The sequence below is a fragment of the Corylus avellana genome, chromosome ca10 (assembly GCF_901000735.1).
Source record: "Corylus avellana chromosome ca10, CavTom2PMs-1.0".
Classification (NCBI taxonomy): domain Eukaryota; kingdom Viridiplantae; phylum Streptophyta; class Magnoliopsida; order Fagales; family Betulaceae; genus Corylus; species Corylus avellana.
The window spans coordinates 4,509,160-4,522,250 of record NC_081550.1 but is presented as its reverse complement, the minus strand read 5'-3'; the positions used below and the strand labels follow the sequence as shown (position 1 = coordinate 4,522,250).

At 39.3% G+C, this 13,091-nt stretch overlaps 2 protein-coding genes across 2 annotated transcripts; one reads left to right on the top strand and one right to left on the bottom strand.

Annotated features, from left to right (window-relative positions):
* The first annotated feature begins 1,863 nt into the window (after nt 1–1,863).
* On the top strand, nt 1,864–4,806 carry LOC132164101 (G-type lectin S-receptor-like serine/threonine-protein kinase At5g24080). Its single transcript, XM_059574520.1, has one exon. The coding sequence runs from the start codon at nt 2,220–2,222 to the stop codon at nt 4,623–4,625; it is 2,406 nt and encodes an 801-aa protein (XP_059430503.1). The 5' UTR covers nt 1,864–2,219; the 3' UTR covers nt 4,626–4,806.
* Nucleotides 4,807–5,597: 791 nt separating this feature from the next.
* On the bottom strand, nt 5,598–12,790 carry LOC132164519 (bifunctional nitrilase/nitrile hydratase NIT4A). The gene is made up of 5 exons (XM_059575037.1): nt 12,569–12,790; nt 12,034–12,213; nt 10,099–10,392; nt 7,378–7,659; nt 5,598–6,177 (listed from the first exon to the last, which is right to left on the bottom strand). The coding sequence occupies exons 1-5, from the start codon at nt 12,693–12,695 to the stop codon at nt 6,032–6,034; spliced, it is 1,029 nt and encodes a 342-aa protein (XP_059431020.1). The 5' UTR covers nt 12,696–12,790; the 3' UTR covers nt 5,598–6,031.
* Nucleotides 12,791–13,091: the final 301 nt, after the last annotated feature.

The following is a 13,091-nucleotide window of genomic DNA, read 5'->3' as shown; positions in this document are numbered from 1 at the left end:
ATGTAAAATTTACAACCTTGTTTATTCAATTGTTAGGAAACTTCTACACGTTTGGAGAACATCCATCAAAATTCAAATCTCTTAATTTTACTTTTTAAACTTTTAATTTGATGAATCTACCTTATCCATAATTCGTTAGGTTTGGCTAGCAATTTTGACATACAAGGCTAGCAACATGCCGCCTCTTTCTTCTTCTTCTCTATGCATTTTCTTCCCGTTAAAAGCATCTCCATCAAGCTCTTCATAGTTAACATTTATTTAAAATTTTAACAAAATCCACAAAAACACATCATTTATCAAACTCTTTATCAAAATTTAAATTTAGAACTCCTCTCCAAATATAAAGACACCAAAAGCAAAAGCTATTTATTTTTTAATATTATTTTGGTTGTTGGGTAGCATTTTGGTAAGATAAATGCTACAATGCAATCAAAAGATCACATTTTCCCATCAAAATCTATGTGGCAAGAATTTTAAAATGAAAAAGAATTGCAATTCTCTCTTCCCTGTCGGTCTCCTATGAAAAGAAATCGAGGCTGGTTAACCCAGCCTAGGTTAATTAGACTTTTTTATTAAAAAAAAAAAAAGGAAAAAAAAGAGCCCTTTTTTTTCCTTTTTTTTTTTTTAAGGAGAAGCCACCCAGAGGGTGGTGAGCCGCCTCGCCCTTCCCACCGGGGGTGGGTGGCTTCTCCTAAAAAAAAACAAAAAATTAATTAAATCGAAACCCATTTACAATTCTGATCACTGTCGGAATGGGCTAAAATCAGCCGCTCCACATAGCCCCACGACGCTGCCCTTCGTCTCTCTTTCTCGCTACAACTCCCTTTCACTCTCCAATCTCTCTGAATCTCATTGTCACTCTTCTCTGTTCTGTCTCTCCTTCTCTGTAACTCTCCCTCAAGCTCACTCTCTCTCAATCTCTCATCTCTTTGTCCCTCTCTCTCTCTCTCTCTCTCTCTCTCTCTGTGTCTCTGATTCTCTCTCCCTCATTGCCTTCGTCTCTCAATCTCTTTCTTACGCTCCCTCTATTTCTCACAAAACCATCTCACTCTCTTTGTCTCGCTCAACTCTCCCGGACTCTCTCAATTTGAGCCTATGTTCGATGGGGGTGGCGCACGACCACCCCATGGCCATGCGTGGCCACCATAGCCACCACCAGTAGGCTGGAGTGGCGGCTTGCCGGCCCCCAAGTGGCTTCTCCTTCAGGTTGGTTAACTCAATTTGAGTTTCTTTCATAAGAGACCAATAGGGAGAGAGAATTGCATTTATTTTCATTTTAAAAATCTTGCCATGTAGATTTTGATGGAAAAAATATGGTCTTTTGATTGCATTGTAACATTTTGCTTTTGGTAAATCTCTCGCATTGAATTAAAGCGAGTGAGTGAGTTTTATGACAATTATATTTATTAATAAAACAATAATATTTAGTTAAAATAGATAAATATTTAGAGAGTTTGATATTTGGTAGTTTTAAAAAGTAGCTAGTTAAATAAAAAATAAAAAAAGTACATTTTCATAATTAAATTTAGAGAAATTTTAAACAGCTTGAGGAGAATGCTCTAATACTTGTAGCTGGGCCTGATTATCGAGGGCCACCGGCCATCCATATTCCATACAATCAAAGAGCTAATCCACTAATTATGCGTATCGGATGGCTTATGGTTGGTGAAAACGAAAACTAAAACTCATGATATTTTTTGTAAAAAAAGAAAAAGAAAGAAATTTGGATACTCATATGAATAAATCCCAGGTGGATGATCAGATCCGGCTTCTCCTTGGGGAGTTTACAGGTTTCTCACAGTTATCAGTCCGGCCGGCGAGAAGCATTAACCGGAGAAAAAAAATAATAATAATAAAGACGTGGTGGCCGGATCCTGATTTTTGACAAAGACCTTCGAAATGGTGGAAGACCCACATAGCCGTAGGAGTGGGGGTTTCGGATAGAGTTGGATGGAAAGAGAGGAGAAGGAAAGTCTTTGTTTTTAGGCAAGTGATCTTTTGTGGACCAAAATACAGCCGTCAATGGCAGGGGAGGAGAATGGGTGCGGGTGGAAAATGGAGAGCGAATAGGAAGCGAGCAAAGAGCCTCCAAGTCAGTCAAGCGAGTAAGACAAACCCCATGACTGCGACAGCTTTCACCAGAAAAGTCTTCCTAGGCGGCCATAAATCACCTCTGATTCAATTCAATTCCACACAGCCAGCGTCCCCGATCAACAGCCATGGCTACAGGAGTACTACTCCTCTCCCTCATCTTCGCCTTCCTACTCTCCAACCCTCCACCATCCTCAGCCCAACAACAACCACTCAAACTCTCATCCTTCAATTTCTCAAACTCCCCATGGCGCCCAACCCAGAACCAAATCCTTCTCTCTCCCAACTCCGTCTTCGCCGCCGGATTTCGGTCCCAACCCAGTTCCCCAGAGCACTACACCTTCTCAGTTTGGTACCACAACGTCTCAGAACAAACCATCGTTTGGTCAACCACTGGTAACCTTTCGGTCAACGGCTCGGCCGCCCTTGTCATCACCGCCTCCGGCCAGCTCCATCTCAACGACTCCTCAGGCCGGAACTTGTGGCCGCAGAATGCCTCCGGAAACCCAAACTCCACCAGCCTCCACCTAAGCAGAGACGGCAATCTTATTTACTCAAACTGGCAGAGTTTCAATGTTCCGACAGATACTATCTTGCCGAACCAGAATATAAATGGGTCCAGAATCACTTCCAAGAACGGTAAATACAGCTTCTCCAAAGCCATGGACCTGCTTTTTGATTCCACCGACAGTTATTGGACTGCCTATAAGGGTAACGCTTTCCAAAAGCTCAATGATAGCGGAACACTGGTCCAGGCGAATGGGGGTTCTTTCGTTACCGCAGATCTCGGTGATAGCCGGTGGCGTAGATTGACGCTTGATGACGACGGTAATCTCAGAATTTACAGTTACGATCCAGATCAGCGTCAGTGGGTCGTTGTTTGGAAAGCAATTCAAGAAATTTGCAAAGTTTATGGGACATGTGGGCCTAATGCCATCTGCATTAGTGATGGCCAAAACTCTTCTACCTCATGTGTATGCCCGCCTGGGTTTAGGGAAACGCTCGGAGGAGCAAAAGAAAAAGGATGTGGAATCAAAATTCCGATCAATATCCCGGAAAATACCAAGTTTATTCGGCTCGATTATGTCAATTATACCAGCGGGGGCAGCAATACGATTGGGGTCAATGCTAAGAATTTGAAGAGTTGTGAAGCTAGCTGCCATAACAATACCAAATGTCTTGGGTTTGGGTTCAAGTATGATGGGCAAGGCTATTGCGCTCTACAATTGGAACGACTTATATACGGGTATTGGTCGCCGGGCACGGAGGCCGCCATGTTTTTGCGCGTAGACAAATCGGAGACAGACGAGACAAACTTCACCGGCATGACCAATTTGCTCGAAACGACATGCCCTGTCAAGATAAGCCTTCCTCTGCCGCCGGAAGAATCCAAGACCACGAGGAGAAACATAGCGATAGTGTGCGTTCTCTTTGCCTTGGAGCTAATCTCCGGGGTGGGTTTCTTCTGGGGCTTCGTCAAGAAGTACATCAAGTACAGGGATATGGCTCAGACTCTGGGCCTCGAGTTTCTTCCGGCAGGCGGACCCAAGCGATTCACCTTCGCCGAGCTCAAAGCCGCCACCAATGACTTCTCAAACTTGATCGGTAAAGGCGGGTTCGGCGATGTTTACAAAGGCGAGCTGAGCGATCACCGCGTCGTGGCGGTCAAGTGTTTGAAGAATGTCACCGGCGGCGACCCCGAGTTCTGGGCGGAAGTCACCATCATCGCCCGGATGCACCACCTCAACTTGGTCAGGCTATGGGGGTTCTGCGCTGAGAAAGGAAAGAGAATCCTGGTCTACGAGTACGTCCCCAATGGCTCCCTTGACAAGTACATCTTTAATCGGGGACGTGGCAATTTCACCGAGAGTGACGAGATGGAAATGGACCCTGTTTCGGAGAACGGCCAGAACCCGATTCTGGACTGGAACGTCCGGTACCGGATTGCCCTGGGAGTGGCTAGAGCGATTGCATATTTGCACGAGGAATGCTTGGAGTGGGTTCTGCACTGCGATATTAAGCCGGAGAATATACTATTGGGGGATGACTTCTGCCCCAAGATATCGGATTTCGGATTGGCGAAGCTAAGGAAGAAGGAGGATATGGTAAGCATGTCTCGGATGCGGGGCACCCGTGGGTACATGGCGCCCGAATGGGTCAAGATGGAGCCGATAACCTCGAAGGCGGATGTGTACAGCTTTGGGATGGTGTTGTTGGAGATTGTGACCGGAACAAGGAACTTCGAGATGCAGGGGTCGAAGAACAGCGAGGAGTGGTACTTTCCGGGGTGGGCGTTTGAGAAGGTGTTCAAGGAGATAAAGGTGGAGGACATTTTGGACCGTCGGATCAAGCATAGTTATGATAGTCGGGCCCACTTTGGTTTGGTGGATCGGATGGTCAAGACGGCGATGTGGTGCCTCCAAGATCGACCGGAGATGAGGCCATCCATGGGGAAGGTGGCTAAGATGCTGGAAGGAACGGTGGAGATCACAGAGCCACGAAAGCCCACCATCTTCTTCCTTGGAGATGACTAGTTTTTGGCGTCAAAATGCTGACGCCGCTACCATGTCCATGTGTATTATTGATCTAAGTTTTTTATTTTTATTTTTTTAGGCCAAGATGTAATTTCCATTTTCCAGACTATAAAGTTTCTTAAGGCTACGTATGTAATTTCCCCTCAGTTTATGGTGGTGCACCACTACACCTTGGGGTTGAGGTTGGGGTGGAATATATATATATATATATCATGTTTGAAGCTGGGGCAATTGTATTTTTGTTTATTTTTATTTTTAATCTTAATTTTTTGTATTTTTAATTAATATATTGGCAGCATGTCGATTTTTTTTAATGGTGTTGGCGTGGTTTTTACAATGTCAATTTTGGACCCGAAGAAATTTAAACAAAATATATCTCAGCTTTATAATAGCCGAAATCTTGTGTGATAAAAACTTAAGCTTGGGAAGGGGGGCAAAAAATAAAGTTGTTAAAATACTTGAGCAAAAAAGTATTTAATCCCTTTATTTATTTGAATTTTACCTAGTTCTTTAAATCTATCGATTACAATGGCTTAATGAGATATAAAGATAATAATGCGATATTGCGATTTGGATTAAAATATGATTTAAATCAAATGTAAAATGTATCGTTAGAATTGCATTTTATAAAATTGTGATTTAAAAAAGTAACAAAATTCGTTTTTTTTTTTTTTTTTTTTTTTTTCAAATTGTTGACAAATGAATGCATTTTAAAGACGTGCGATTTTAATGCTAAATGAAAATATGGGTAACATTCTGCATCTTGTTTGAGGATAATGGCATGATCATGGGACCTGCTAGGTGGTTCTTCAAAAACATCTTCAAACTTCCCTACTACCTCTGTAACAGTCGTGTCCGCCTGATTCATCAAGGACTTCTCTACATTTTCTAGTAACTGCAATAATATTCCTACATTTTCTACCCAAAAAAGTTCAAACATTACCAAACAACTTTCTTCATAAAACACCTATAAAAAACTCAAAACTATTGTCACCTTTTATATATCACATCAAAACACTCTCAACCAAAACACAAAAAACCTCCTAAAAACGTTATCAAACACCACCATGGTCCTTGAATGTTCTCACCCAAATGTAAAGACAGAATTTTTTGAGGATGTAAGCCAAATCCTTTAGTAAGTAGGACATGTACAGAACTGAAGGAAGTATAACCGTGTGTTTTGGTAATTAATCAACAACAACAATATTAACATGAAACACCACAACAACATATGGTATGCAAGAAAAAGGTTGTTCACGAAGGAAGATACAGCAATACAGGAAGGACCACACGTCTGACAACAGTAAAGAAGATGGTGTCAAAACCAGTGTCCATCCGACGATTGATGACAAGGCCTAGAATTTGCAGAAGTGCACTAATTGCTGGCTGGTGAAAGTCACAATTACTTAGTAGTCTTCTGGTTTCTCTGATGCTGATGTGAAAGTAACCGGCTTTGCAGGATGGTCCCTCACTATCAAGCTTAGGACTTCAGGCCTTGAGTAGTGTCCAACAACATCAAAATCAAATTTTGCCCTTGCTATTTCACCCAGATCTGCAACATTTATGCATTACCAGAATCAGAGGTCAAGTATCAAACCAAAAACACAAATAAATGTACCAACCCCCCCCCAAAAAAAAAAAAAAAAACCACAGCTTATGTGAGACACTGTGTCTTTACATTTGGGAGAAAACATTCAAGGACCATGGTGGTGTTTGATAATGTTTTTCAGGAGGTTTTTTGCGTTTTGGTTGAAAGTGTTTTGATATGACATAAAAGGTGACAGTAGTTTTGAGTTTTTTGTAAGTGTTTTACGAGGAAAGTTGTTTGTTAATGTTTTTAACTTTTTTGGGTAGAAAGAAAAAAAGGTGTTAGCAAACAAGGCCATATCAGAAGGAGGAAGGGGAGGGGGGACACAGCTAGAGAGAGGGCCATTTAATAATTCCTACTGCTCAACTTCAGATGTAATTTTCTCAACAGCCATAATGACAGCCTAGTTTTACCACAAAAGTGAGGGTAAATCAGATGGTGAAAAGAATCTGAACCATGTGAATTTCCTATGCGATGCACAAGTTGTGGTCCATAGAGAACAATAATGTTGACATTGGTCACTGCACCGTCCAACAATGAGGATCTTAAAAAAGCAGGTTGCGCCTGCTCACTTAAAAAAAGCTAAGAAAGTTTGGCAGAGATTTGCAAAATAATTGTCTTCTTTTCATGCCTTTGCATTTATATTTCATGTTAAATCATATTTCAACTAAAATATACGCACACATATTAACAGTATTTCACCTTAAAATGTGTTTTTTTAGAAAGTACTTTTTAAAATGGGACAATTAAGTCGTGTAGATGCTAAGCAATGAAAAAGACAAAAGGAAAAGGGCTTGAAATTTGTAGCAGAGGCCATGATCCCAATGACTGCAAGAGTATGCAAAAAGAAAATGAAAAGAACAAACAAAAGCATAACATACATTATAGATAGCTTCTTTAGGTCTTTCCATTTGATTTCTAACACACTGTCTGGATGGCACACATTCTAGATGGTTACTTTTGGTCTCTCACAGTTGCTTTCATTTGTGATTCAAATTGTTCTCTTTATTTTTGTTGTCCCTTGAAACCAAATAAACAATTCTATCTCAGGAACCCATCAAATTGTTCAACCATATTGATTCCTCATGAATAACACTATAAAGAGAAATTAAGAGAGACCTTGAAAGTTCAGGAAAGTACATATAGTAGACAAGAGTGACCTACCTAGATCTGCTGAGATGAGTGCCTCCCCATCATAGTTGGGTCCTGCCAGAACAGTCCCTGAGGGTGATATAATGACACTGCCTCCAGCACAGACAACAGAATCTGGTGTGAGGTCCTGTTCTGTGCCTGAAAATAAATACTCTGGCGGAGGTGGGTAATCTTTCCTTCGACAGAATTGGTTGGCTGACAAAACAAAACATCCACCCTCAAGAGCAATGTGAGTCATTGATGCTTGCCATACCTCCCTGGAATCAGCCGTAGGTGCACAATATATTTCAACACCTAAAAACAAATACTGTCATAAATCAAACCTAAATATATAAGATGATCTAAAACTAAACATCATGCAACACGAACAAAATGCTATAATTTCCAAGCAGAAACATCCCATGTATCATAATCATTATAGATAATCACATTTAGAATTCTCAACCAAAATTGCTTTAGATGGCATTCAATCAATAAGAAGGAAATTCAAGGAGCTGAGGCACACAATTTAAGAACAGATATTGGATAATACTATTAATATAGGAAAGACTTTGCCAACAGAAAACTGATCATTTAAACAAAGTCTTTGTTAGGTTTTAGTATGTTGGCAATTTCTTGGGTCAAAACATGGTTTCTGGGTTGTAACATTTTAGGTTTTGGTTTAGAGATGAATCGGTGTTAATTTGGTGCTGAAATTGAAGATTTGAAAGCTTTCATTCACAAGTTTGTTCAAAGCCCGTTAAACAAAGGTGCACATCAAGTTTCATTCAAAAACCTGAGAGCCACGTTCATACTTACGTTTGAACGAAGTGTTGCATCAAGACTACTGAGAGCCTTGGTCGTAGTTTTGTTCGGAGCTTGTTTGAACAAGATGATGTGATCTTTGAAAAACCCTAGAGTTCGTTCAAACAGACTTAAGTCTCGTTCAAATGAAGCAACCACAGAGTGTTTTAATTCTAAACCGACTTGACATAAAAACCTTTGTATTCTCCCTACCTATATAATGACCTACGATTTTCATAAAACCCACATGATTTTGTTTATTGTTTCGGAGAGAAACTTAAACAAATTTGAGCCTAAACCAATATACATCCTCTCCTTGTTCTTCATCAATTAAACCATAGAAAAACTTTCACTCACCAGATTTTTGGGTTTGCAATGGACAAGGTTTGTGTATGAATGTGATCCTTGTACAAGAAGACTAGAAGTTCTGAAGCCACTACGTTAGAAGGTGAATAGGTCTTTTGTCGGAGTTGCAAATTAAGTCTAGGATTATAAAAGTTTGTGAGCTGACTTATTTGTAACATAAATCTTCTATAGTGGATATCTTTGGGGTTGACTGACCTCATAGTGGTTTTACTTTTGAAGAGTTCTTCAAAAAGTTTTCATTTTGTCACCAAATCCTTGCATTGATTTTATTTTATGCTTTGTTGGATTATGGTGACTTTAATTGTGGTAATTGGCTTAGATGTTATTCTGTTTGATAATCTGGTTTGTAACAACTTGGGGCGTGTAACGAATTTTTTAGTTTTAACATAAAAACTATTAGTATTTGACAGAAAAACAAAAAAAGTATGACGATATTGGAAAAAAGAAATGAAGGTTGCACTTTCAAAAACCAAAAATAACCATGACACAGGTATATTGCTAGCAAGGGCCTGGCTGAATGATTTTTTAATTTTTTTTAATTTTTGTGTAAGATTAAAATTAATTAACAAAATAAAAGCACAATACACATGAAGGGGGTAGGGGACCCCAACAAGCTCCCTAGTACAAATGATACAATACCAAATTAAACATTAAAAAAATGAAAATGGGCCAAGTAAATGACTTGGTCCAGTAACTTCTAGACCCAAGGACCAAGAATGGGCCGCTAAAACAGGCAATTTTTGTAGAAGACCAGAAGATTGGTTGTTGGTAGGCACACCTGCGGCAACAAGGAGTCTTGGTTGCCACAGCTGGGAGGATTGCACTAAAATCAACTAAGCTAGAGTTGTTACATAGGAACTCCACTATAATGTTTGGTAAAGGAGATGGGTTACAAAACACAAGGAAAAGGAGGGGTGGTGGTTGGGGAGGAGAGAAGAGGCGAAGCTTTGCCCTCCTCCCCGAGCACACACAGAGAAGGCAAGAGGATCTCACTTGGGAGATGGAAGGCTCTCACAGAGGAGACGAATGGTTTCTTAGCACCAATTATCGCAAACGACCTGAGCTATTTAGCACTCTGGCAGACTGATGCTGGTTTCCAGAGTTGCACATCCCAATTTTGGTGCCAATTTGAGCCAGTACAGTCCAGCAGACTGATGTTGCTCTCCAGAGTTGCACATCCCAGTATGGTGCCAATTTGAGCCAGCACAGTCAGGCCCTATAATGATTTATTTGTCAATTTCATTAGCTAAGGAGCCTGAACACCTAGGACCTAGTTAGAATCCAACAAATGATTGCACGCACAGAGAGGAAGAGAGGGAGGAGTGGGGGAATAAACACTAACTGGGCCACCAAGGTGGGCTACTACTTTCTTAAAATTCTTCAATTGGTCCTGGACTGATAACAATTTAGATCTGCGAGATTCCACAAAACCAAAATATATAAATAAATAATCAAAATATGATATTACTTCCGAACCAATAAGAGGTAAAGAAATGAAAAAAAATAAAAAAAATAAAAAGCTTGAAAAAATGTTATACATATTCGTATTAATATGAATTGTGGTAAGGATCAAAGATTACTAACCTTTAGCATACATCGCAGTCCTTAGCAAAGGCATTCTGTTTTCCCAACAAATGGCAGCACCTATTTTTCCAATTTGAGTTTCAAAAACTGGAATTGTTGATCCATCTCCAAACCCCCAGATGATACGCTCCAATGCTGTTGGCATGACTTTCCGGTGCTTTCCCAGGTAATGACCTTGAGAATTAAAAAACAGAACGGTACAGTAAAGTGTATATCCATCTCTCTCTATCACACCCATCACCAAATACACCTTATACTTTCCAGCCATTGCTGCTAACCGGTCAACTTCAGGACCTGCATTGTATCAAATAAATCAGTTAAAACTGACCATAACTAAACCTATACAGATTCAATATGAATTCAATTAGGCCTCCAAATCGCATTAACAATGAAAGTGCACATAATTCCATAAAATGTATAGTAATCATTATTATTTTCAGTCAATAGATCTGCTGCAACTTGATAATGTCCATTTGAACTACTCAATACTTGCCCATTCCATAAAAGAACTGAGTTCCAAATTATCATTATGTCAAAAATGGGTTAATCTTAGGTTGCATATTGACATGACATAACAAAAAAAAAAAAAAAAAATTGCAACACTTCAACAAAAAGATTCTCAAAAAAGGACGAAAAGTTCCATGTATTTGCATTTTTTTTTTCAGGTAATAACATATATAATGCTATTTTCGTCAACCATACTGCATATTACATTGTTCTTAAGTAATATACTATTTACATCAACACGAGTATGATTTCATATTGCATAAAATACTGTGGATGTAAGGCCCAGCCAGAAAGAAAGCCAAAAACACCAGACGTTGTTCTCCTAGTTGAAAAGATGCTGTAACTTGAATCTCCAAAATTTTGAAACTTGGTTAAACTATATCATACATAGGATTTCATTTCAACTCTGATATGATTGTTTAAATACATTCATATCTGTCTCTTACTTAAACTAGTTTGAAACCAACCAATTCAGAAACTGCACTCTTGATGCAGTTCTAGGCAAAAAACCAAAGGATCCAAGTTGTTTCAGGATCTTTCACATATTACTTGCAGGCACAGACCAAACAATCTGGCATACACCTTCCATGGAAGAGAATAATAAAGCTTTTGACAGAACAAATAAAAAGCTTTTCTTTCCCAGAATCAAATCTGTGACATCCCATATCGCCTGGGTATAGAGATGAGGATGTGCTTAAATGTATACTACACCCTTAATGACAACAACGCGTTTTAAAGCCGTAATGGTCATGATCCCATCAGAACTCCGCAGTTAAGTGCGCTTTTGCTGGAGTAGTACCAAGATAGGTGACCTCCAAAGAAGTCTGATTTGGGGGAGCCAAAAGCAGGCAATATTGTGTGTCATTGAGGTGAGGTGTTACAAAATCAGTCATCAAATGCCATCAATTCATTGGAAAGTACCTAAATAGCCACAATTAAAATACCTCGTCATCTGTCATCCTAAGCACTAACATCTCATCAGGTCAGCAATAAATGGAGATCAAAATTTCCTCAAGACAGAAAAATTCCCATTTAAAAAAAATAAAGAGTCAAAAATTGTCGTATTATAATTACAAGAAGAAGGAACACAATCAGAAACCTTTTCTGTTGCACCCAAGTACTCACAGAAATGTACCAGAATGTTTTATTATTGCTTTTTTATAAGACCAGAATATCATTTTCACAGAGACAAAAGAAGAACAGAAAGTAATTCTCTTAATTTTCATCTAACTATACAATTAATTACAACCAATGGTTAGATTGTTTAAGAAGTTATCTGATTATCTATAGTCGAACTTCCATTAGGTCAATTACAGGCCAAAAAATCAGGTGGCCTAGAACATTCCATCAAATCCAGGTTCTAAAACAATAAATCCATCCAATGAGCACAAAATGAACACGAAATCGAACACAGTCTCAAAGTCTTACCAGGTACATCGATGGCCGAAGCATGATACTTGCGAAAATCCTCTTTGCCCTTTGCTGTTCGGTTCCCAATGGTAACACCGAAATTGGAACCACGCGGATAGCCACCCACAAATGCTTCTGGAAACACTACCAGCTGGGATCCGTACCCGGCGGCTTCTGCCAGCAACCTTTCAGCCTTATCTAGACGTTCAATCAGAAATCAAAAAACCAACATCTTCACCTCAACTAGAAACATTATTCTACCTCACATAAAAACAGATTAGAACAATAAACTTCTCTTAAACACACATGACAAAGAATATAGAATCAATTAGCAGCATGAAATCAATACACAGAGAAAAAATAGTAATAGAGCAGAAATCAATCACCGAAAGTTATACTCATCAATTTAATTGAATTCTAACAAATGGGTAAACGATCATGTAAAACAAGCAACACAATAGAAATCCAACAAAATTTCAGGTCCAAAAATATAGTAACATTCAGTATGGAGAAAAAAAAGAACAAAAACAAAAACAAAAAAACAAGTGATGACCTAGAGTGGCGGGGGTGTCGTAGAAGACAGTGGAGGCCTGGACCACGGTGGCTCGGACCGTGGGTGCGGAGGAGTCGGCGCCCATGTTGACCTCCGCGAACATGGGGGGCGAGGGTACAATCGCCATGTAGATTGGTCGTTTTTGGCGCTGCTGTCTGAGATTGGTTCAGTGAGCGTGTGACTGCAAGTGCTTGGATTGTTCGTTAGGTGATATTTTTTTTAAGTGTTTCGATGTAAAGAAATAGCCTAAATTTCATAATTTGAGAATTTATAATTTCTTTAAAATTGTAGAAAACTTTGATCCGTTGATGCATTTGATGATAAGAGTTTTAACTCCCTTTCATCAATGGATACAAGAATCAAAAACACTTTCACAAATTCTTTTGTGAAATCAAACTTTTACAAGTCTTTTGTAATAGCCACACTCTTCAAACCTCGTACCTTTGAAAAAAAAAAAAAATTATATATATATTCAAACCCATTTTCACTCAAATCTCATTTTTCCATGAAATCCATTTTCCTT

Excerpts from the sequence above, each read along its gene's own strand:
- LOC132164101 (XM_059574520.1), top strand. The coding sequence starts at position 2,220 with ATGGCTACAGGAGTACTACTCCTCTCCCTCATCTTCGCCTTCCTACTC.
- LOC132164519 (XM_059575037.1), bottom strand. The coding sequence starts at position 12,695 with ATGGCGATTGTACCCTCGCCCCCCATGTTCGCGGAGGTCAACATGGGC. Across the intron at positions 7,660-10,098 it reads GACTGCGATGTATGCTAAAG|GTGTTGAAATATATTGTGCA; the intron begins GTTAGTAATCTT and ends ATTTGTTTTTAG. Across the intron at positions 6,178-7,377 it reads ACTCATCTCAGCAGATCTAG|ATCTGGGTGAAATAGCAAGG; the intron begins GTAGGTCACTCT and ends TAAATGTTGCAG.